General features: G+C 38.9%; 1 protein-coding gene across 2 annotated transcripts in view; it reads right to left on the bottom strand.

Moving 5' to 3' along the window:
- Nucleotides 1-26,134, bottom strand: part of kcnip4a (potassium voltage-gated channel interacting protein 4a) — a 145,950-nt gene that overhangs the window by 82,997 nt on the left and 36,819 nt on the right. Inside the window, exon 1 of one of the 2 annotated variants that reach the window (XM_062994142.1) lies at nt 5,674-5,806. The exons of the other annotated variant lie outside the window; for it this stretch is intronic. Coding sequence (XP_062850212.1) covers nt 5,674-5,773 — 100 coding nt within the window. The 5' untranslated portion in view covers nt 5,774-5,806. Of the gene's footprint in view, nt 1-5,673; nt 5,807-26,134 lie in introns of those variants that run through there. 2 annotated transcript variants of the gene reach the window in all.

The following is a 26,134-nucleotide window of genomic DNA, read 5'->3' as shown; positions in this document are numbered from 1 at the left end:
ACTTCTACCAGCACTACACACACTAACACACCACCACCATGTCAGTGTCACTGCAGTGCTGAGAAAGATCCAACTCCCAAATAATACCTGCTGTGTAGTGGTCCTGACCATTGAAGAACAGCATGAAAGGGGGCTAACAAAGCATGCAGAGAAACAGATGGACTACAGTCAGTAATTGTAGAACTACTTCTATATGGTAAGTGGAGCTGATAAAATGAACAGTGAGTGTAGAAACAAGGAGGTGGTTTTAATGTTATGGCTGATCGGTGTATATACAGTGTATCACAAAAGTGAGTACACCCCTCACATGTCTGCAAATATTTCATTATATCTTTTCATGGGACAACACTATAGACATGAAACTTGGATATAACTTAGAGTAGTCAGTGTACAACTTGTATAGCAGTGTAGATTTAATGTCTTCTGAAAATAACTCCACACACAGCTATTAATGTCTATATAGCTGGCAACATAAGTGAGTACACCCCACAGTGAACATGTCCAAATTGTGCCCAAATGTGTTGTTGTCCCTCCGTGGTGTCATGTGTCAAGGTCCCAGGTGTAAATGGGGAGCAGGGCTGTTAAATTTGGTGTTTTGGGTACAATTCTCTCATACTGGCCACTGGATATTCAACATGGCACCTCATGGCAAAGAACTCTCTGAGGATGTGAGAAATAGAATTGTTGCTCTCCACAAAGATGGCCTGGGCTATAAGAAGATTGCTAACACCCTGAAACTGAGCTACAGCATGGTGGCCAAGGTCATACAGCGGTTTTCCAGGACAGGTTCCACTCGGAACAGGCTTCGCCAGGGTCGACCAAAGAAGTTGAGTCCACGTGTTCGGCGTCATATCCAGAGGTTGGCTTTAAAAAATAGACACATGAGTGCTGCCAGCATTGCTGCAGAGGTTGAAGACGTGGGAGGTCAGCCTGTCAGTGCTCAGACCATACGCCGCACACTGCATCAACTCGGTCTGCATGGTCGTCATCCCAGAAGGAAGCTGACGCACAAGAAAGCCCGCAAACAGTTTGCTGAAGACAAGCAGTCCAAGAACATGGATTACTGGAATGCCCTGTGGTCTGACGAGACCAAGATAAACTTGTTTGGCTCAGATGGTGTCCAGCATGTGTGGCGGCGCCCTGGTGAGAAGTACCAAGACAACTGTATCTTGCCTACAGTCAAGCATGGTGGTGGTAGCATCATGGTCTTGGGCTGCATGAGTGTTGCTGGCACTGGGGAGCTGCAGTTCATTGAGGGAAACATGAATTCCAACATGTACTGTGACATTCTGAAACAGAGCATGATCCCCTCCCTTCGAAAACTGGGCCTCATGGCAGTTTTCCAACAGGATAACGACCCCAAACACAACCTCCAAGATGACAACTGCCTTGCTGAGGAAGCTGAAGGTAAAGGTGATGGACTAAACCCAATTGAGCACCTGTGGCGCATCCTCAAGTGGAAGGTGGAGGAGTTCAAGGTGTCTAACATCCACCAGCTCCGTGATGTCATCATGGAGGAGTGGAAGAGGATTCCAGTAGCAACCTGTGCAGCTCTGGTGAATTCCATGCCCAGGAGGGTTAAGGCAGTGCTGGATAATAATGGTGGTCACACAAAATATTGACACTTTGGGCACAATTTGGACATGTTCACTGTGGGGTGTACTCACTTATGTTGCCAGCCATTTAGACATTAATGGCTGTGTGTTGAGTTATTTTCAGAAGACAGTAAATCTACACTGCTATACAAGTTGTACACTGACTACTCTAAGTTATATCCAAGTTTCATGTCTATAGTGTTGTCCCATGAAAAGATATAATGAAATATTTGCAGAAATGTGAGGGGTGTACTCACTTTTGTGATACACTGTATATATATATATATATATATATATATATATATATATACAGTATATATATATATATATATAAAACTTTTTATTCAGTCATATTATTTGAACCAATATTTCCATTTGATGAGTACAGCTACTTTATAACTAGTGCTTAAGTATCTGATCTCTGAAGTGATATCTGTAGCATTTAACATCTCAAGGGTTCTTATTGATTTTTCAGTGTCAATCAATCTAGCTATAGAACATTTTGATGCTGGATGAGATGCTGGATTTCTGCAATGGGAGCTGAATACAGATCTTCAAAAGCCCTGAGTGACTAAACACTGCTTTTAAAAGCAATATATACACACATTATAACTTCAAAGAAATCAGACAAAATTATTGATCGTTACTGTATAGTTCAGGAGACTAACTCAGTTAACAGTTTCTAAAATAAGCTTTATTTGAAAAGGATAATTTTGCACGGTGACCTGGGGTAATTCCATCTTTCTTTTTTTTCCTCTGCTAATTTTTACAGCCTTGCTCTGCAATGTCGATATTATTTTCAGTTAAAAAGGGAAAAACACAAGGTGCCTCAGACATATTTAAAATGATTTTTTTCTATATATGGACAAATGGTGATTTGCATACCAAAATGAGAATGCTTGCATCAACATAAGGAGGAAACTTACCAGCAACATTACTACTAATGTCAAGAAATGCAAACTTCTAGAATTATAAGCCAGGGGCATTTTGGTGCTGTGGACTGATTAAATAAAACAAAGTTTTTGAACCACAATCAGCAAAGACATGTTTGGAGAAAGAAAGAGCAGAACACATTGCCAGCTATTTAACAGCATGGGTCTCTTATGCTTTGGAGGCAATGCGCCAACATGTCAAAATCCACCATCAACTACTTCAAGAAACACAGGCCAAAGTTTTAGCAATTCTCCTCACACTCCACTGATTTTAACATTATTAAAAATGTGCAGGTAAACTTTCAACATATGGTTCATGCAAGATGGCCACTATCTAGGACAAAAGGCATTTTGAAAGGAGTGGGTAAATTTTGTCTACTGTATTAAAACTTTATTGGAAAGACCGTTTCAATCTTTGCACTTAACAAGTCAACAAAATATGTAATTTGGCCAGGAATGTTTAAACCGTATATAAAATTGTATGCAAAGAATCCACAAAATGTTACTATTATAATAATACTACTGTGTACATAAAGTGTTTGATTATTTTGAGGCACAAATAGCTTTATCCCAAACACCTGTAGGCTTACACACACACTGCAAACAGAGTAAATACTTCTGGGTAATAAAACAGCCACAGAAAAATCTGTTTTAAGCAGTTTGTTGTTCCAAACTGGTAAACATGCACATAACAGAAAGCATGTGGCTGCAAAACATGCGATTCACACGTTCAAAATAAACTTCTCTAGCTGTGATTGCTTCCCACAAAACAACTTGTGACTAATACAAGACACAGAGGAACCTACAATAGGCAACATGTAAGCATAAGGCAGGTTAATACACAAGAGAAACACTGATACATTGTATTTAATGTGTTGTCAACACAGGAACTTTCAGTGGGCTTCCCAGTATGTGGTGACTATTTATATTCTGCTGATGTACTATTACTAGAAAACGTTTGTAAAAGCTTTTGGATTTGTCATTTTTGGTTATTCAAAACATTGTAAGAGAAGCATAAGCATATAGCCTAAACAAATAAAACACACAAAAAAACTTGGCCACAGAAAGCACTAGGTCACAGACTGTAAGCTTAACATTCACCTGTAAACTTTCTTGATGTTTATATATTTATTAGGATGTCATGTTTTACACACTTTGGTTACACTCATGACAGGACATATAGTTACTGGTTACACAAGATTCATCAGTTCAAACAGTCATGGACAATTTTGTATCTCCAGTTTACCTCACTTGCATGTCTTTGGACAGTGGGAGAAAAACGGAGCTCCTGTAAGAAAACCCACACAGACACGGGGAGAACATGCAAACTCTACACAAAAAGGACCCGTCCCGCCCCACCTGGGAATTGAACCCAGGACCTTTTTGCTGTGAGGCTACAGTGCTACCCACCGAGCCGGTCGATTTTCTTGATATCATTTTAAAATTGGTTGGTAAGGTTTGGAGTCGCCACAGCCATGTTTTAGCACTGAAATGCATTATTTATTCCAAACACAGCACTAGTACGTCTCTGCCAAAATGTTCAACCTCAGTTTTATCTTTTTACAGTCCATTATCCCAAATGTGTACACCCAGGTACTACTTCTGCAAACTTGACATGTCCAACAATGAGTTTTTTTAGAGCAGTTATTAATGGCATACTACCCTTTCAGCAACACAATTTAGGTCTAGTGTTTTTCTGACAGTAAAGTATTCCCCTGGTGAGTGAGTAGCCACAATGAAGTCACTGATATATCACAAATTAAGCTAATTTAGTAATAATAAAGTAATTTAGGGAATTTAGCCAATTACTTGTCATTTTAATTAATCACTATTGCTTTATCCTGTTCAAGGTCACAGTGGGTCTCCATAGTAAGTGCAATAAAGTTAATTGTAATTAATTTAGCAGTACAGTTTAGACCAAATTTGCAGCTAAATGATTGACTATGATTGAGTATTTACAGTGTTTCCTAGTCATGGTCCTCAAGTGTAACCACCCTGCAAATATTTGGTTTTTTTTTGACATCACACAAAGTTTAACCTAGTTCAGGCCTGTACATTACTGTCAAGTTGAAACTAGTGTGTTGGAAATAACAACTACTAAAACAATAATAAATAAATACATACTTTTACAATATTTAAGTGTTAATGTTAATTTCAGCCAAATACATTTTACATTTACATTTTCAGCATTTAGCAGACGCTTTTATCCAAAGCGACTTACACAATGAGCAACTGAGGGTTAAGGGCCTTGCTCAGGGACCCAACAGTGGCAACTTGGTGGTGGCGGGGCTTGAACCGGCAACCTTCTGTTTACTAGTCCAGTACCTTAACCACTGAGCTATCACTGCTATCACTGCTATCATATAAGATAATTATAAAATCTACCAAAAACAATCACTACAAACACAATAACAATATAGAGAACAACTAAAGGCTGTCCATACAATTGTAAGGGAAAGCAGGCAACTTCTTTGTGCCCACAAAACTAGTGATAGTTTAAAAGCATGCATTACACAGTACATGGAACAGTGGTCTCTGTGCCAAGGTCAAGAAAAAAAAAATCCAGTCTGTATGAATTAGAAGCTGCTGTAACACATGTTACAATGTTCACAATCATACAAGCTTTACATTCTGACTTTGGCAAAGAAAACACTAATCCATGTAGTTTGTAATGGGGTGCAGTCAAATTAGCCCTGTTTATCTGGGCACAAATACAGCACCAGTTAAAGTCAATCAAATATCAATATACAAGGAATAAGATAACTATGCTACAAAGTTAAGTGACATTCTAGAACTTTCTACACTGTTGTATTCTAACTATATTTATACTGTCATTACTTTAAAAAAATCAGATCAGATCAAGTTACTGTAATCAAATAATTATGTAATAATGTGACTGGCCTACTAACATTAAATGCAAGATCTGACCTCTACAGTATCTTCACTCACTGATCCTAAACATTCAGGTTAACTTAAAGTTTACAAATGCTATACTTTTCTGTTTACTTTATCCTACTAATAAAAGAGCTCATTATTATACTAAAAACAAACTATTTAAAATGCATCTCATTCAAAACATCACAAATAGCCACATTTAAACATTTAAGCATAAACATAAAATACTATTAAACAACTTTTTTGCTTACCATCATAGCTTGCCTCTAAAAGTCCAAACTGTTCCAGAACCTTTACAAATAGTACAACTACCACCAGCACAGCGATCATCTCCAGTCCCTCCAGGTTCATGGCGCTGACTGGGTCAGGTCATGGTCTGAGGGCTGCTCTGGACACAGCACTGGCAATGAACTGCATGTAAAAAGCCTCAATCTACCTTATCCCAACTGAATAGCAAGTAGAGGAGAAAAGAAAGGAGAAAAGAAGAAAGGAGGAGAGGGGAGGGGCACAGACAGAAAAGGAGCAGGGAGGGCAAGAGGGAGTGATGGATTATAAAAAGAGTAAACAGATAGCTGAGAGGGACAGGAGAACGTGATAAGGGGTGGGATAAAGGGGCTCATTTAAAGAGTTGAATGAAAAGCTGACAGAACCTTTTTTACTTCCTGTGTAATGTTCCACAGTAAAGCGGACACCCATGTTGAATTATCTTTTACCAACGGACACACAGAAGCAAAGATAACGCCCTAGTCCATCTCCTGAGACCCAGTGTTAAACAATACACTGTGTGTGTAGCTAAGATGTGCTATACACCTCGGGACACTGTAAAACTGAGCACCTGTTACCTAGGAAACAGCACCTGAAATAAATACAGTAAACATCCAGAAGACTGATGAATGCCCCCCAAAATACCACACAATACCGGCCCTGATTTACAAAGATCACAAATCAAGAGGACTAATTAGCATTTGCAGTCTCACTGATTCATGTTTAGTTAAAGGGTATGGGACCAGGTAATTTACTACGATTAAATGCGCAAATAAGAACCTGCAAAAATTGGGCTAATTGTTAGTAACAGAATGTCACACTGCAAAGTCACACAAATTTCCAACAGAAGTAACTACACACCGATACCAGAGGAACTTTTGTTCTCTCTTACATTAGTTATATATTAAAACAGACAATTGATGAATTGTCTAGACTGGCTTGCAGTTTAGACCTGTCTACCATTGAAAAGTTGTGGTATATAATGAAGTGCAAAACAACAGCAAAGGCTCTGCAAAGATGTGTAGCTTAAAACCTCAATAACGAAAGAATAGCAAAAAAGGTTCTGCTATCAAACAAGATCACTTGACATGTTTAATCCTAAAAGCATTTTAAAATGTTGAAAGAATATATAATATAGAATTTTTGTAAACATGCTTCTGTCCCAACTTTTTAAAGGTGTTTCAGGCACCAAATTTGTCATTAGCATATATTTGTATAGTTTATAGGGTAAATAATAATAAAAAAAAATACTGCTTTGCTTTTATTACCATTTTACAGACTGTGCAAACTTTAGACAGTTATGTGCAATGTGTGTTAGTGAGACCTAGTGGACAAAACCTCTATGATGGACCTCTGTGTGTGTGTGTGTGTGTGTGTGTGTGTGTGTGTGTGTGTGTGTGTGTGTGTGGAAATGGGCTAAAACCTTAAAATTGGCAGTGGGCAAAGTAATGGATGTTCAGCTACCTCATGTCTTGCTCAAACTTTAACTTGCTGATAGTGTAGAAAAGTTCGTTCTTGATGCCTTCAGTGCCTTCAGCATACGCTTCCTGTCTTGTCATCTCTCTCCAACCTCAGTGACTGCAGTTATGATGAAAACTGCTAATTAGATTATTATCTGCCCACGTATTTATTTAGACCAGTGGTTCTCAAATTGGTGGTACGTGAAGCAGAACGAGGTGGTACGCCAGATAATCTCGGAAAAGTAATTACATGCACCGAAAAAATAAATAATTTAATAATTCTAAATAAAAAAATATGAAACAAAATGTGTAAATTACTAATAAAATCTGTTTCAAAGTTCTTATAATTCTGTTTTAATGAAATCAGTTTAATTAAAACGAATGTGTTTTTAAAAATATTCGGGGCTACGCAGGCACCGTACTTCATTACGTCTATACTTCACGTTCGCGGTTTCCATCTCGAAATTTCCGAAACGCTTTTGTCAGAGCAGATCCGAGTTTGAATCTCACTGATCTCGTTCCTGACATCACAAGGCTGCTCTGCTAAACACGCGCACTCACTGAAATGGTCAGTGGTAACTGCAGATATACTAGTGATGAGTCGTTTGTGAACGATCCGATTCCGGTTCTTATCGACTGTAATCCACCCATTCAGCTTCGCATCAGTAGAGGGAATTAATCATAACTCGTAATAAGAGCTGCACTTTCAGTATCACAGAGAGCGAGCGAGACACACACACACACACACACACACACACACACACACACACACACACAGAGAGAGAGAGAGAGCAAGAGCTAGTAGTATAATGACAAATAATTGAGAAATAATCTGGTTATTTCATTGTGCTTATGTTTTAAAGCAGAAACAAACAGTCGCATCTCTGCACAAAAGAGGATTTTTCTGAAACTTAATGAAATGCAACCACAGTGTGTCTCTTCTCTGTGGTTTTTTTTCCCTTTTGAAATAAATATTTTTTTCTCGTTTAAGTGTTGTTTGAATTAGGAATACATTTAATAATAATACATCACATTTATATAGCGCTTTTCAATAACCCAAAGACGCTTTTAAGGCAAGGTAGCAACATTTTATATTAATATCGGGGGTGTCTTATAGTTTACCTAGTAGCGCCTCCCGAAGAACGAAGAGCCATTTCTTTGAACGGCTCTTTAAAAGGAACCGAGCCAAAAGATCCGACTGCCTTCAAGAAGCCATAATTCCCATCACTAATATATACACACACACCTAATTAATGTGTGCCATATGTGGTTCTGTGATGAGAAACATAGGTGGTACTTGGAACTTTTGGTTTGATAATGGGTGGTACTTGGTCTAAAAAGTTTGAGAACCACTGATTTAGACAATAGCAGGTTTTAGAATCAATCTAGACAGAACATCTACACTGTTAGTGCCACGTTGTTGTATCCTTATTACACTCATCCTAACTTGCACACACTACTTACTAAGACAAAAATGCAAATCAGACAAGATTATTTAAAAAAAAGTCCATCCTTACTTCTAGTCCTGCATAATAAAGACTGCACATTTTTTACACATTAAAACCCTTAGTAAATCAGCTTTCCCACTGGCCACTACTGAGCGTTCCAGAGAATACCAATACTAACTAAAAGCACATCAATGTCCTTAAATTTAAAGTTACAAGAAAGAAATTGTATTTTTATTCAGCACTTTAAAATTCTGCTAATTAGGCAGGAATAATGCAATTAATCTAGTAGCCCAGTCAGCTGATTGTCATCAAGTTCAGGCTGCCACACATTATTAATGAACCTATTCTGTGAAGGAAATACTGAAAAGCCCAGTGTAAAGGTTTTAAAGATATGAATACAATGCCTGGACTTAAGCTCATGTGCTTCAATGCACAGTTTGTCAGCCCTATTTTACTGCGTGCATTATGGCAACTGGTACAAGTTGAGTACACTCAAGACCATCCCGAAGGTTTTAAAGACCCTAGGCAAAATTCTGAAAAGAGTCCAGCAAACAAACATATCTATATTATTATTGTAAATGTAAAAAGTAGTACCTTTGTCAAACTACAGTGATGTGGGTACATATGCTCCCTCCTTTATCATTTATCCTTTATACTTGTCAGACTTTGTTTATATTTGAAATGCCACTTGTAAAAACAAATAAAAAAATAAAATGGTTCCTTATTTTACATATGAGTATATATACAGTAGTATGATAGTATGTGTGTATACAGTGTATCACAAAAGTGAGTACACCCCTCACATTTCTGCAGATATTTAAGTATATCTTTTCATGGGACAACACTGACAAAATGACACTTTGACACAATGAAAAGTAGTCTGTGTGCAGCTTATATAACAGTGTAAATTTATTCTTCCCTCAAAATAACTCAATATACAGCCATTAATGTCTAAACCACCAGCAACAAAAGTGAGTACACCCCTAAGAGACTACACCCCTAAATGTCCAAATTGAGCACTGCTTGTCATTTTCCCTCAAAAATGTCATGTGACTCGTTAGTGTTACTAGGTCTCAGGTGTGCATAGGGAGCAGGTGTGTTCAATTTCGTAGTACAGCTCTCACACTCTCTCATACTGGTCACTGAAAGTTCCAACATGGCACCTCATGGCAAAGAACTCTCTGAGGATCTTAAAAGACGAATTGTTGCGCTACATGAAGATGGCCAAGGCTACAAGAAGATTGCCAACACCCTGAAACTGAGCTGCAGCACAGTGGCCAAGATCATCCAGCGTTTTAAAAGAGCAGGGTCCACTCAGAACAGACCTCGCGTTGGTCGTCCAAAGAAGCTGAGTGCACGTGCTCAGCGTCACATCCAACTGCTGTCTTTGAAAGATAGGCGCAGGACTGCTGTCAGCATTGCTGCAGAGATTGAAAAGGTGGGGGGTCAGCCTGTCAGTGCTCAGACCATACGCCGCACACTACATGAAATTGGTCTGCATGGCTGTCACCCCAGAAGGAAGCCTCTTCTGAAGTCTCTACACAAGAAAGCCCGCAAACAGTTTGCTGAAGACATGTCAACAAAGGACATGGATTACTGGAACCATGTCCTATGGTCTGATGAGACCAAGATTAATTTGTTTGGTTCAGATGGTCTCAAGCATGTGTGGTGGCAATCAGGTGAGGAGTACAAAGATAAGTGTGTCATGCCTACAGTCAAGCATGGTGGTGGGAATGCCATGGTCTGGGGCTGCATGAGTGCAGCAGGTGTTGGGGAGTTACATTTCATTGAGGGACACATGAACTCCAATATGTACTGTGAAATACTGAAGCAGAGCATGATCCCCTCCCTCCGGAAACTGGGTCGCAGGGCAGTGTTCCAGCATGATAATGACCCCAAACACACCTCTAAGATGACCACTGCTTTATTGAAGAGGCTGAGGGTAAAGCTGATGGACTGGCCAAGCATGTCTCCAGACCTAAACCCAATAGAACATCTTTGGGGCATCCTCAAGCGGAAGGTGGAGGAGCGCAAAGTCTCGAATATCCGCCAGCTCCGTGATGTCGTCATGGAAGAGTGGAAAAGCATTCCAGTGGCAACCTGTGAAGCTCTGGTAAACTCCATGCCCAGGAGAGTTAAGGCAGTTCCGGGAAATAATGGTGGCCACACAAAATATTGACACTTCAGGAACTTTCACTAAGGGGTGTACTCACTTTTGTTGCCGGTGGTTTAGACATTAATGGCTGTATATTGAGTTATTTTGAGGGAAGAATAAATTTACACTGTTATATAAGCTGCACACAGACTACTTTTCATTGTGTCAAAGTGTCATTTTGTCAGTGTTGTCCCATGAAAAGATATACTTAAATATCTGCAGAAATGTGAGGGGTGTACTCACTTTTGTGATACACTGTATGTATGTATATGGGTATATATGTGTATGTATATATATGGCTATATTGGCCTCATTGTGCAATATTGTCACATGTCACTTTAATATTTAATAATTTAATTACTATTCAATCTTTACACTAAAACTAAACCTCATGCATCATTACAGTTACCAGTTATTCATTTTATGTCAATTACAAGAAATACTTAGTTCTAGTTTTTCTGTTTGCTTTTGTTTTGTACTGTTGTATTATGCTACTGGGGCTTTAATTTCCTTCGGGATCAATAAAGTATCCATCCATCCATCCATCCATCCATCCATCCATCCAGCCATTGAAGTTTGCTTACATGTGACCTTACCTTTATTTAAAAATGTAATGTTTATCAGTTCCAGTTACTTCTGTCTTAGATTTGATTGCTTTAATCAATTCTGGTATATCAGAGAAGCTTAAACCCTGAAAAGTCAACAGTATTTCTGGATGCTTTTATATGGCTTTAACTTAGTACAACAATGGTAAAAAATTTTTTTTACCATTGTTGGTAAAAAAAACCACAAGCTGGTCCCACAATAACCTTTTCATAGGGGAGTTATTGTGAAGCCAGGAGCTAAGAGATGGAATTACTTGTGGTCTTGTGTCCTTCAGCTTTATAAGGACAGTTTATTTAAAACAAATTCTCCTAGGTCATCTTTTGTTGCTTTGGGTATGATAAGGCATTTTGAACTTTTTAAATCATCAAATGAAAAAGTAACATTCTATAGTGTATATGAGCATTATCTGACCATTAATGCCTAAGAAAATGTCTCTCATTGTTTTATATAAAGAGGTTAGGCTGTGTCTTTGGTGTTACTACAAATAAAGTTGCTATTGCTAACTGCACACAAATGTACAAAATCAAGATATAACACAATACCACACAAAGACAAGCAATTACCAAATTTGCCCTGAAAGCTGGCAATAATTACACTAACATGAGTCAATTATTACATAGTTATTATTAAACATAGAAAGTAAGAGTGAAGTAAATAACCAAGCACAACGATGTATAATAAGAAAACACCTAATCCCCCTTGTTAACAAGACAGTACATGTTCATGTTTATAGCATTTTACCTAAACAGCACATGACACATGGTAATTACCAGATTTCTGTTGGAAAATGGTAAGCAGCAGCTTCACTGCATACTAAAATCGAGTTAATCTGTAATCCATACGTGTGATCCTAGTTGCACATGGTGGTTGATGGAAATTGTTTGTGCTCCTATTTGACTAATTAACTGAGCCATCTCAAGTGCACACAAATCTTAAAAGATTTTCAAACAAGGCAAGATGTTTCCCATCTTAGGTAGATCAAATCAATGTGTACCAGTAGCACACAACATTGTTGCAAATAAAAGCAGCGCACACTTCATCACGTCTAAAAGTGACCTCTCAACTCACATGCGCCCCCTCCGGTACGCACAGTCAGCACAGATAATGCATTTTTCACCTGCACGAGTCGAGCTCATACACTTGACAGGCACTGTGCGCGGAGGGCCACACCCCCATCAGCATTATTCCTCAGCCCTGTGCAGGCGCCATCAGTCAGCCAGCAGGGGCCGCAGTCGCACCAGTTATGAGGACCTATGATCCGACTTTTTACCCCTAACCCTGAACAACAAACGTTGTTCATACTGCCGCCCAGCCTAGTCGACGAGGCAGAGCTGAGGTTCGATTCGATGTATTCAAAACCCCAACTCTGGTGAGCTAGCAGACTTTACCGCTGCGCCTAAAAATGACTTTTGATTGTTGTTGTTGAATGTATTTTGCAGAATATTGCCCTGAAGTGCATATGGTGTAAGAGAAGATCAGAAAAATATAAACATTAAGATGCTTTTTATTATTTTGGGTAAATTATTTTATTTGAGCACACACATCCTCTTTAGAATAATAAATTAATTAGTTATTAGATCAATCGATTTATCAACAACAAAAAAAATCATCGTTAGATCAATCAATAAAAATAAACGTTAGGTGCATCCCTAAACTGCACGCATTGGAGGGAGCATGTGTCAGGCAAATATACCCTCCCCGAGATGCAATCGAGGTATCCAGCAGTGGAAGAAAAACTGGCTGCGCTAAATTGGGAGAAAAAGGGAGAAACTGCATAAATAAAATAGTAAAAAAAAAAAAAGGAGTACCAGTTCTTAATGTGCAGGCTTTAATTCACATTTCCCCATCAATTAACACAGGTGAGAATAGAATCCAACATGCCTCAGATACACCCCCTACCGCCCCCAACTTTTCCTCTAGCCCACACATACACACACACAGACAGACAGCCAGGTCCCAAGTGATTGCCCCATCCAGCCAAACAAAGCTTGCCATCAGGGTCCCGGGCTATATATATATATATATATATATATATATATATATATATATAGAGTGAGCTCAGCTGCCACAAATAAATCTGTAACAGATAGCTCCCAGATCACAGTAGCCACAAGTGAACGGTCATTGCCATGTCACGATTACGCTTCATTCTTTGCATCTCTTAAAGGACCTACAGGTAAAAGTAATCCAAGTAATTGTTCATTTAAGTTAAATGTTTACAGACATGTATGTTTACATGTGTTTAATGGAGTCTGGAGAATTCAGTAATTAGGTTCTTTTTCTGTAAATAAACGATTGGACCATATCTTGGTATAAACAATACATTTTAAATCTTTGTAATTTCATAGTACATTAACTAAAATAAACTCACATTTGTCTACAACTGATGACCGTTTTACCCATATAAATAGGCCTAGTGATGCACCCACATATCATGACAGATGTTGGCTTATCACCTTTTGCTAATAATAAATGTAAATGAGAATGTGGAGATTATCACAAAAAAAACCTTGTTTTCCAGAAAACAACGTAAAATTTGGTTTCATCTGACCACAGCACACATTTTATTATCTCTGGGCCCAGAGAACTTTCCACATACAACTAATGCATGGCTTTTTCAGCGTGTAATAGTGTTTGTGGTTGAATTTCTTAATGCAACAGACTGTGTTAAGCAATAACGGTTTTCCAAAGTATTCCTGAGCCCATACGGCTATTTTTACCACAATAGCATGACAGTTTCTCATGCGGTACAGCATGACAGGTTAAAGGTCACTCGCATTCAACAGTGTTTTCTGGCCTTGTCCTTCACTACGATTTCTCGGGATTCTATAAATCTTTGCAAACAATTTAAGTCTTTCACTATTTACTGAACATAATATTGTGACATCTTGTGTTGAGAAATGTTCTTTTTTAAGAGACTGACCATTCACATAAAGCAAGCAAAGATGGGTCCTGGCTCACCACTTTGGGTAGAAAAGAAGGATCCATGCACAGACTTAGTTTGGCACAACCATAATTCCCTCACCTGTTACCAATTCAAAACAGGGTGAGACTTTGTAACTTAATGTACCTCCTATTAAGCATAATAGTTTACATCAGGGGTGGATCAACTGCATCAACTGTGGTATATTTTTAATTGGACTGCAGCAAATTTTAAAAACATAATGAAATATGCCCTTGACTGTATTGTACTTTTTAGTTTTAACACTAGGTGTCTTAAAGCAGCTTCTCCACAAAACAAGATTATTCAAAGAAACATTTTGCCACAGGTGACCAAAATGGCAAAACCAAAGAAACGCAAGATAGCAAGAGAGTGTAAAAAATTACAGACATGATGGGAAAATGAATATTTCATCATAGAATGTGTCGGTTTGATTCGCAATAATTTGCTGTGATGAGAGTATGATTTACAATGACACTGTGAAACTAAACATCTGACCTACACATTCTACACTGGTGCCGAATGAGAGGAGGGAGTTAAGCAAATGGCAACCATCTAACAAATGTTAGTTGATCTGGTAATAAGCCCATTAATTTAATTACATAAGCTTGAAATACACCCAACCCCTCTTTCCCCTTATCCAACCCCCCCACATACATGGCTGTAAAGGAGGATCAGCATCATAAATAAGAAGCAATCTGAGGCTGCCGGTTTGAGCTGCCAACCCCTTTTTGTTAATGAAAATTAATGAAACCCTATTAATGGAAAGCTGTGATGAAGGCTGTTTTTCTTTAAACAATTTCAAATATTAAGCATAATTTACCTACATTGGATTGATTTTGCTAACTTTTTACACTAGAGGTGAGGCATGTACCTAACATCTAGTGAGTGGCTCAGCCCTCAGTATGTTTTTTCTGTATGTGAAAAATAAAGAAATAAGTTTAGACACCTCTGGTTTACATGTAATTCTTAAAAAGCTATAGTTTTTAAATAACACACTTCACTGTTTAAAGACAAGAAGAAAAAAAGTTTTAATCCGAAGTACAAAATCAAATCATGTAAGGTAATAATTCATTCATTTTGTGTAGTTTAATTAACCTAACACTGAAGTCCTGACACCTGATAAACGTATAAGTAAGCATACAATGTTTACTTGTGTTACATATGATTAATACCCTCAATTTGCTCTAGCTAAAATACCGTATTACCAACATAATTATATAAAAAACAAAAAGCATGAAGTAACTGTTCTCGGGAATGACTGTAGCATTCATCAAACCTTGCTCAGAGGTATTTTGTCAAAGACAGCAAATGCAAAGTTGTGGTCAATATTATTGGCACCCCTAAATGTTATGTATACCTGTCCTGTCATGATTGTAACCAAACACAGTCATGGACAATTTAGTATCTCCAATTCACCTCACTTGCATGTCTTTGGACTGTGGCAGGAAACCGGAGCTCCCGGAGGAAACCCACACAGACATGGAGAAAACATGCAAACTCCACACAGAAAGGACCTGGACCGCTTCAACTGGGAATCAAACCCTTACCAGCACACATTAACTGGCATCATTTGTTCAGTTTGAAACAAAGGACAAAATCCGATTAACGTGATTAGAATTAGACCTGTCCCCACCTTGCCAGTGCTCACATGACTAATTAACCTATAAATTGTGTCTGTTTTTAAAGAGCAGTTTTATTCCCTGTTCCTTGTTCACAATGGCAAAGACAAGAAAGCTGTCTAAGCAGACCAGAAATGCCATCATCACCAAGCACAAACAGTTCTACAAAGACCTTGGAGAAGCGCAAAGAAAGTGGAGAGTCCACAATGTATAGGGATGCTTTAAACAATGAAATCAAACAATCATATCTGAGCATTATAGAGCAAATCTCATTCCAATTATAGATCTTAGGAGAGAGCGAAATTCTGATATTGGGAAACATTCAGGAGCTTCACACTTGAGACTTGTGCAAGAAGCTCACAGATGAGGCTGTCATTGTTGCCAAAGGTTGTGCAACCAAGTATTAGAAAAGGATGCCTTCAATCCTGTCCATGCCATTTACTCCATTTCTTTTCTTTTTTTTTTTTTTTAAACATGCATGCAGGTTGACAGTTCAACCATGCTGAGGATTTGAACCCTGGAGCCTCCTAAAATACATGAGTATGTAAATATACAGTAATAAATAAAACATTTGGAAACCACCAGTCAAAGCTGTGTATAAAATAAATAACTAAAATTGAAATGTTTGTTCTTTGCAGTGCACACACATCTGAACCTTTTTATGCACCAACACCGTTTATGTGCTGCGTTGATAATATTGTAGGGCAAAATCTGGTCAGTAAATGATTTGCTGCCCTCAAGTGGATAACGCTGGATTCTCAAATCTCACACAAGATCAGAAGGTAGAATAGAATGTTGGTCGGGATTATCAAAGCAAGGTATAAATAAAATAATAAATTCATTCATTTTTACTACAAAACTAGCTAGATTAATCTAAATTTACAGTTTCAGAAGCCTAACCTCAACCACACCAAAATTCATGACATGATCTATATCTTGTCCATATAGTAAATGGTAAATATTGACATTGACCTTTATTATAGTGAATTTAATTGGTACATTGCCACCAATGTTTTTCTGGAGGTTTAGATATGAGGTTAGTCGACCTTAATGAATTATGGTCAAGTTTCTTATTTAAGTCAAGTCCTTGACAAGCATTTTCTAGACTAGGAATATGGGTTTTCTGTCTAACTGCACAGCTAGTGTATGCATTGATCATGGCTAACAGTGCACAACTCCTTAAAAAAACTCAAAGGGTCTAGCAGAAAATATGGAAGATTAATCTCACTGTGCAGTGTGAAGTCAATTTTCTTATAAACATTTTTTTTAACCCTGTGCTTGGTATAAAGTGTTAGAAAAAATGTGTATGACCTCTTTAGATTAAAGTTTTACTGGTAATATGAGATATGAACATAAATAATTATGTTTACAGTACACAAAAACCCATGGCAGAGTTAATCTTTTTATGAAGCACATACGTTTGTGACCCCATTTTATTAAGAAATAACTGGTGCTTAAGTTAACAAATTACAGAAAGGCAAGCCGTGTTTGGAAGCCTTGATAACAGACCAGCCATCCACTATAATCCAGAATCCTGGCTGACCCACAAAACCGAACCTGCAGTAAAGGCAGTGTTTTTTTTGCAAAATGTTACAATGCTACATTATCAGGAGTAAAGCAGAATTGTTGTTTGAAATCTTGTTTTGAGGTTTATCTTTAAGAAAAAACAAGCACATGGAATATAGCTGTTAAGGCCTAGTCTACAGAAATGAGTAAACATGTTATGCTATTCAATTTGCCTTTTTATCCACAATGAAGTAATTTAAGCCTTTCAAACATCTATTCAGATGAAATAGATCTTAAATGTATTTTTCTTACAAAGACGTATTAATAAAAAACAAATAAAGAAGTTGTAAAGACGCTGATAAGCTTTCCATATTTACAAATGGTGTATCTGAAGCCAGCATGATGTCTAACGTAAACAAAAAACAAACAAAAATGTTCAGTGAAACTTGTATGTTAAGCTTGTTGAGCACATGTAAAATTACCTCCAACCCTATCAGCTAATTGATGCTGCAAATGAATGATCACATCACATGGTGGTATTAAAAAATACCCTCCCACTATAAAATACTACAGTTATTTCATCCCTACATAATATTGCCGATCATAAACCCTACTGCTGGTCTGTAAAGATGCTAGAGCTAAAGATAAGTTACAACATGATGAAACTATTGGGACACGATAACAACCCTTAATTTGCTTCAGTTGTGATGTTATACAAACATTAAAGATTAACATTAGATTAAAAGTATGTTGCAACCATGGTGAAAACTGAAAAGCTACCATCACAAAAGTTAAGAAAGATAATTAATGGCATTTAAAGGGACAGGTGGGACATTCTTATAGACATTTTTGGAAGAACTGTCCAGAATTTCCAAACCAATGGTACAGCAGCAAAACTACCTGGCTGTGTAAGAAAACCCAACATTTCATCCAAAAGCTTTAGCAATCTCCTCAGGACAATAAAGAAAAATCTCTGTGTTACTGCAAAAGACGTACAGGATAAAATGATAAAGGCTGGGACAAATGTGTCAGTGGCAACCATAAGAGGATCACTTAACCCCCAACAACTACATGGCTGGACTTCACTCTCTCGACTAAGGAACCGTTGACCTAAACACAACACAAGGAATTGTGATGGGTCTGTAGAGTTCTGGGACACAGTTCTACATAGTGACAAATCAAAACTAGATCTGGCCATATGGTTTGATGCATGAAAGGGAAGGCTTATGGAGGTGGGTCAACTAAACCTGCAAGACAATGATCCCAAGCAAACTTCCAAATCAGGCAAAGCTTTGGTTAAGGAATCAGTGGTGGAATATCCTAAAAAAGCATTGTCCTAAGAACATTAAGACAAAAGAAGGTTCCACCAAGTAATGAGAATGGGGGTTGAATCTAGTTGACAAGAACATTTGTCAAGAGAACTAGTTTTTGTTTATTTAAAAAACAAACTATGTGTGTGTAATCAAAACGTTTGTCTTAATAAATACCCATTCTCTGTTTAGAACTTGTATATTTTGATTTATTTATTAGGATTTTAATGTCATGTTTTACACACTGGTTACATTCATGACAGGACAGACAGTTACTGGTTACACAAGATTCATCAGTTTAAACACAGTAACGGACAATTTTGTTTCTCCAATTCACTTCACTTGCATGTTTTTGGAATGAGGTTGGAAACCCACACAGACACAGGGTGAACATGCAAACCACACAGAAAAAACCCAAACAGCTCCAACCTGGGAATTGAACCCAGGGCCTTGTTGCTGTAAGGCTACAGGGCTACCCACCAAGCCACAAGACGGGTAAAATTAAATTTTGCACATTTTGCTAAACGTGGCAGTATATTGTAATGGTAAGCTATTGCTAACACACCAGCATGTACGCTTTAATTATTTTTATTTTATTATTTTTGTATTTAGTATTTAATGTAATAAAAATAGTTTTGTCCAGAAAAAAGGATAGTGTTGCGTGTAGCCTCTACCTCACGCCAAGTGACAGCTGCTCTCTCTGTAGTTGGTACAAGTCATCGTGTTTGTTCTGTTTGCCCTGTTTATCATTATAAACAGCAGAAGGGCCAGAAGAGAACAGGGACAAGACAGAAAGACCTACCAGCAAGTAAAGAGGCAACCAAAATCAATTAGCACACACAGCAAGGTGAGCCCAAGTGACCATGACAAGGGTGAACAGTGCAGCTTTTGTTGCTCGTGTACATGCACAACCGCACAACATGCAAAGCCCTCCTACACTCAGTCCCATCTGGTTATTACCGAAGCACAAATGCACAGTGTGCTGTTCAAGAACTCTCCATGAGGACTCAGTAGGAGTGTGTCCCTGTAGTGTGCTTCAAATGCATCTGTGTTTGCGCCTTAATGTAATAGGCTGGCACGATTCTTCTCTAAGAGGCACCACTGAAACAGAGGGGCTCTTCAGATGGCACTGGCCAGGAAGGAGAGTGGATTGTGGGTATTAGAGGGGGCGTGAAGTGGCACTGAAGCCTTACGCCTAGTGTTTTAGAAAGTATGCACTTTCATCAAAGCCCAGAGGATCCACTTACATGCTGCACTCTTTCAGCAACCATAATTGGATTTCTGCCCTCTGCATATTCATTTGTGATCTGAATACAGTCTGTAGGTAAAGCCAGTAAGCAGAGTAAATTCTAGTACACACTGCCTTTTAAAGTTTATTGGAACTGAAGGTAGAAAAACAAGTTACACTTATTAAATACATCTTCTAAATGTTAGTACTGCAATTAAAATAAAATTTACATTTACATTTTCAGCATTTAGCAGACGCTCTTATCCAGAGCGACTTACAGAAGTGCTTCTATAGTGAACATTTCATTTCTCAAGTTTAGGAAAACAACAGTCAAAGAACACAAATCTGCTAAAACCTGTTAGAACCAAAGTGCCTTTTTTTTTTTTTTTTTTTTTTTTTTTTTTGAAATGGAGAAGAATGGAACAAGATGTTAGTAAATAAGTACAAGTCAGCCTAAGTGTTTAGTAAAAAGGTGGGTTTTTAATCGTTTTTTAAAGACAGCAAGAGACTCAGATGTTCGGACAGACAGAGGAAGTTCATTCCACCACTTCGGCGCTAGAACAGAGAACAGTCTTGATGCTTGTCTTCCTTTAGTCCTGGATGGGGGCTCAAGTCGAGCGAGACTAGAGGCTCGGAGGTTGCGTGGTACAGAGCGGGGTTTGATTAGGCCACGAAGGTAGCTTGGGGCTGGTCCATTTTTGGCTTTGTAGGCGAGCGTCAGTGTTTAAAACTGAATGCGTGCAGCTACAGGAAGCCAGTGAAGAGAACGTAGCAGTGGGGTGATGTGGCAGTGTTTGAGTTGGTTAAAAACCAGACGTGCAGCTGCATTTTGAATGAGCTGTAAGGGTTTAATCGTGGACATGGGAGCTCCAGCCAGAAGGGAGTTGCAGTAGTCCAACCGTGAGATTACAAGTGATTGCACCAGAATCTGGGTAGCTTCCCTGGAGAGAAATGGACGAATCTTCCTGATGTTGTACAGGAGGAACCGACACGCTCTTGTCATGTTGGCTATATGAGGAGAGAATGTCAGCTGGTTATCAAGGACAACACCAAGACTTCTTACCTTATCAGATGGTCTGATCTGGGAGTCATCCAGAGAAATGACTAGGTCCTGGGTTGGAGACTGATCTCCAGGAATAAGCAACACCTCTGTCTTGCTGGGATTAAGTTTTAGATGATGAGCTGACATCCATTGTGAGATATCCTGCAGACATGCTGAGATGCGAGCTGAGGCTTGTGTGTCTGAAGGAGGAAATGACAGAACGAGCTGAGTGTCATCTGCATAGGAGTGGTAGGAGAAGCCATGGGAGGCTATGACCTTGCCCAGAGAGTGGGTGTAGATAGAGAAAAGAAGTGGGCCAAGTACAGAGCCCTGAGGAACACCGGTTGAGAGAGTGCATGGGGGAGATATGGATCCCCTCCATGACACTTGGTAGGAGCACCCTTCCAGGTAGGAGGCCATCCATTGCCATGCTGAACCTGTTACTCCAAGGTTTGAGAGTGTGGACAAGAGAATGCTGTGATTCACTGTGTCGAAGGCTGCAGAGAGGTCAAGAAGAATAAGGACAGATGACAGTTTGGCTGCTTTGGCTGCATGAAGCTTCTCAGTAACCGCTACAAGAGCTGTTTCCGTAGAATGCGCTGCCTTGAAGCCAGACTGGTACGGATCGTGGAGATCATTCTGAGTGAGAAAGGCAGATAGTTGGTTATAGACAGCACGTTCAAGAATTTTGGATAGAAAAGAGAGGAGTGAGACAGGTCTGTAGTTGTTAATGTCTGTAGTGTCTAGTGTAGGTTTCTTAAGAAGGGGAATGACCTGAGCCTTCTTAAAAGCAGTAGGGACAACACCTGATGTCAGGGAGTTGTTGATGATGGGTGTGATGAAGGGGATTAGGTCCTGCGAGATGTCTTTGAGGATGGTGGATGGTATAGGGTCGAGTGTGCATGTAGTGGGATTGCTGGATGAGAGGAGCTGTGTAACCTCATCCATGGTGAGTGGGGTGAAGCTGGTGAGTGTGTTGATGGGTTGATGGTCAGTTGACAGTGGGTCAGTCGGAGAGAAGGATTGATTGATTTTGTCGATCTTGTCCTGAAAGAATGTTGAAAAGTCAGTAGCAGTGAGAGAGGCAGATGGGGGAGGAGGAGGAGGGTTCAGAAGAGAGGAAAAGATGGCATGAAGCTTACGTGGGTCAGCAGCAGATTGTTCAAGCTTGGCTTTGTAAAAAGATGTTTTTGCAGCAGTCACGTCAGATGAGAACCTGGACAGCAGATCGTGGTAGGAGTGGAGATCACCACTGAGCTTAGATTTCCTCCACTTTCTCTCAGCTGCCCTTAATTCTCTTCTGTTGCTGCGCAGTGCATCTGAAAGCCAAGGAGCAGGGTGAGAAGGTTTACCTCGTTTGAGGGTAGGAGGACAGAGCTGATCGAGGGATGTTGAAAGAGAAGAGAGTAGAGTATTAGTTGCAGAGTTGAGTGGAAGGGTAACAAGCATGTCAGGGTTAGGTAGTGAAGTTAGGATGGTGGAGATCAACAGGGAGGAAGATAAAGAGTGAAGATTGGGGCGTGTTGTAAGGGTGAAAGTGTGGTTGGAGGTAGGAAGAGTTGGGAGACAGAGAGAGAAGGACACAAAGTGATGGTCAGAGAGGTGGAGTGGGGTGACAGTGAGGTCCAGAACAGAAGCTGGACGGCTGAAGACCAGGTCCAGAAGATTGCCTCCTTTGTGTGTCGGAGGGCTGTGATTAAAGAGAAGGTCGAAAGATGAAAGAAGAGGAAGAAGACTTGAGGACTGAAGTGTAGGGAGATTAAAGTCACCAAGAAGAGTCAGAGGAGTTCCATCTGAAGGGAAGAAACTCAGAAGAACATCCAGCTCTTCTATGAAATCTCCCAGTGCGCCAGGTGGTCTGTAAATGACAATGATATGAAGAGTAATCGGAAAAGTAACAGTAATAGCATGAAATTCAAAAGATGAAATGTTAAGGTGAGAAACATTCACAGTAGTGAATTGCCATTTCCTGGTCAGGAGCAAACCTGTACCTCCACCCCTACCAGATCCTCTCGGTGTATGAGAGAAGGTGTAGGCAGAGGATAAGGCTGCTGGTGTTCTCGGTGGTGATCCACATCTCAGTCAGTGCCAGGAAGTCAAGGCTGTGAGAAAGTGCAAAAGCTGACATAAAGTCAGCTTTCTGGATGGCTGATTGACAGTTCCAGACCCCACCTACCACCACTGTTTGAGACTGTTGCAACAGTTGGGGGTAGATGAGGTTGCTGGCGTTGCTGTTCCTATAATGTGCCCTCTGATGTCTGCAGGGTCTGTGAGATATAAGCACAGGAATAATTGAGTAGCACATGCTGAGAAAAAGTTTGATAGATTAAACAATGTCAGAGACTGATAGTACTTACCCAAGTTAGTTTAGATTAGTAGAAAAAACCTAGTGATAGAGAAAGCTTAGCCCTGCCCCTCAATTCACACCTAGGCCTCTAACAAAAGGCACCTGAAGCCACTTTAACCAATCAGCAAAACACAGATTAATGCATCAACAGACTATTTTTTAACAATAGTTAAATGCTACTTAAATGCTACTTCAATTCTAGCAATGTTAATAATCAAAGTTACAAAGATAGAGTCTAGAACAAGTTACAGCAAAAAATATACACTTTAACCAGAAGCTTACCTTACCCAGGAATACAAATGAACACTATAAAAGTTACAAGCACAAGAAAATGTTCATCTGCTTTCATTACAAACAGAATTCTAATAGGCTGGAACAGTAGAAGATATTCAAATAAAAAGAATTTATGATATGAGAATGTTTTTGTCTGTATTAACAGTAGTATTAAAAAATAGCAGCCCGGGCACCCAAGTGGCACAGCGGGATATTCCGCTAGCACACCAGCGCTAAGATTCTGAACTCCTCAGTTCGAAACTCGGCATTGCCACCGGTTGGCTGGGCGCCATCTAGCGGGAAGACTGGACTATGTGGGTGGGGTCTTCAAACACTGTGTAAGGACCCTGATTGGCAGATAGAGAGGCGCCTGTGCAGAATGCATGGGTGAAAAAGGGTTCCGTTAAGGGTCAAAAGAGGCGTGACCAGCAAGATACCAACCTCGATTGCAATCAGGTATCCCCCAGCAACGGAAGACAAATTGACTACACTAAATTCGGAGAAAATGCATAAATAAAATAGAAAAAAAAATAGCAGCCCAATATCTTTTTTGGTAGAAGTAATATTTCTACATATTCAAGAAAATAATTTACTTGTAAGTGTCGTAGAGTAATAGAAAAACAGACCCAACAATTAGGACATGCATGGCACTCATTCTGAGTAAGTGAATCATTGATTAAAAGGGTGTCGCTTTTGGCCCTTATTTAAGGTAGGAGTGTGTAACCAGGGCACTAATTGTTGCAGTTTTGCAAGTAGAATAGTAGATATACAATGAACTGCAAAAGTGTTATAGCTATTGTAATTTTCAATGTAAACAAAGAAAACTAGTTTATATTAAAGGTATTTTGTGACTGATATTCTCTTTTTATATTATTTACTATTTAGGTAAAGTCAAACATCTAAAGAACATTTCTAATGTACAATTATGGAGAATTTTTGTCAAAAGTCTGATACCTTATTGTGCTTTTATGCCAAAAACTTGTGTAGATTTTTTGGATAATTATGCAGAGGTATAAAGTATGCTGCTATACAAATGAGCACACAACACTAATAAAGCAGGGTTAACCACACAGTCAGTGCATCTTCCAGCCTCTCCATTCAAAATGTATTAGGCAAAGCTAAGTTACACCAAGCAGACTGCATAATGAAAAGAAAACTGGTGACCCCTTAATTCTGCTTACAGTACAAAGATGCTTAATGATCTATTGCCTGCAAGAGGGACCAAGCTCGCTCATTCATTTTACTCTCAACCTGTTCCACAAAACATCCATAAAATACAGTTTAGAAGAGACTGAATACAGTGTAACTTTAAAATAACTAATACATCATAAAAAGGTTTCATTAATTAAAAAAAAAAAATACATTAATAAAACTAATTGTTACATGAAATGTAAATAAGTTAAGACCTTTTGTACAGGAAATAAACTTTTTACACTTCATAGCACAACTGCTGTGTTTTGCTTAATATTACATAAAAATAGAAGAGTAGAGGTACATTTGATGTGATTTATAAGCTCATTTCTGTTCTTGTACCTTTACTCAACTGCTCATTTTTTACTTAAGTACAAAAATAATCTATTTACCGATTTAATGTAATTACTGACCAACTTATACTATAGAAGAATTCAGAAATTGCTGCCTGCAAAAACAGTGTTAGTGTGTGATGTGCTGGTATGAGTGGATCAGACAAAGCAGCGCTGCTGGAGTTTTTAAATACTGTGTCCACTCACTGTCCACTCTATTAGACACTCCTACCTAGTTGGTCCACCTTATAGATGTAAAGTCAGAGACGATCGCTCATCTATTGCAGCTCTTTGAGTTGGTCATCTTCTAGACCAGGGGTGTCAAACTCACGGCCCGCGGGCCAGATCCGGCCCGCCACGTCATTTCATGTGGCCCGCGAGAGCTTAAACGACTGTACGATTGTTGTGATGGTTCGAGTCGTTACAGAGACGCGCTTATATTTTTTATGGGATTCCTGCGCCTTTAAAATCGGCAACTGTTGTCATCGTAGTCATGGCAACTAACTTTGACCTTCGCTAGAAGCCATGTGACTTTTACGGCAAAAGAACGCGGGGTAGCGTAGTCAGTAATGTAAACAATAATAATAAATATAAATAATTATCTTGCAGTATAATACAGAAGCATCGTCTGTAAGTAGTGGCGTTTATATTCTCAGTTGTTTGTAAATGTTTAGTGAGTATATCACAGCGTTTTAGTTACAAATTCACCGTAATTAAATACTGTTGTTACCGTTACTATAGCAATTAGTATCTTTACACCGAATGCTAACTCGTTAGCGCTATGTTACGTTTGGTTAAATCTCATATTGTACCAGATGTAACACTCGACTACAGCTGTGTGCTTTTACTGTATTAAGTTCTTTATTGTTTGTATTGTTTGAATTTTTACTTTATTTTGATGCACACAGTGTATCACACAGCTGGGAAGCAAATAAAACCGACTGTATTATGAAGGGAGCTGTCTGTCTGTCTGTCTAGCTGAGCAAG

Source organism: Trichomycterus rosablanca, chromosome 4, assembly GCF_030014385.1.
Source record: "Trichomycterus rosablanca isolate fTriRos1 chromosome 4, fTriRos1.hap1, whole genome shotgun sequence".
NCBI classification, from domain to species: domain Eukaryota; kingdom Metazoa; phylum Chordata; class Actinopteri; order Siluriformes; family Trichomycteridae; genus Trichomycterus; species Trichomycterus rosablanca.
This window is presented reverse-complemented; position numbering and strand designations above follow the sequence as displayed.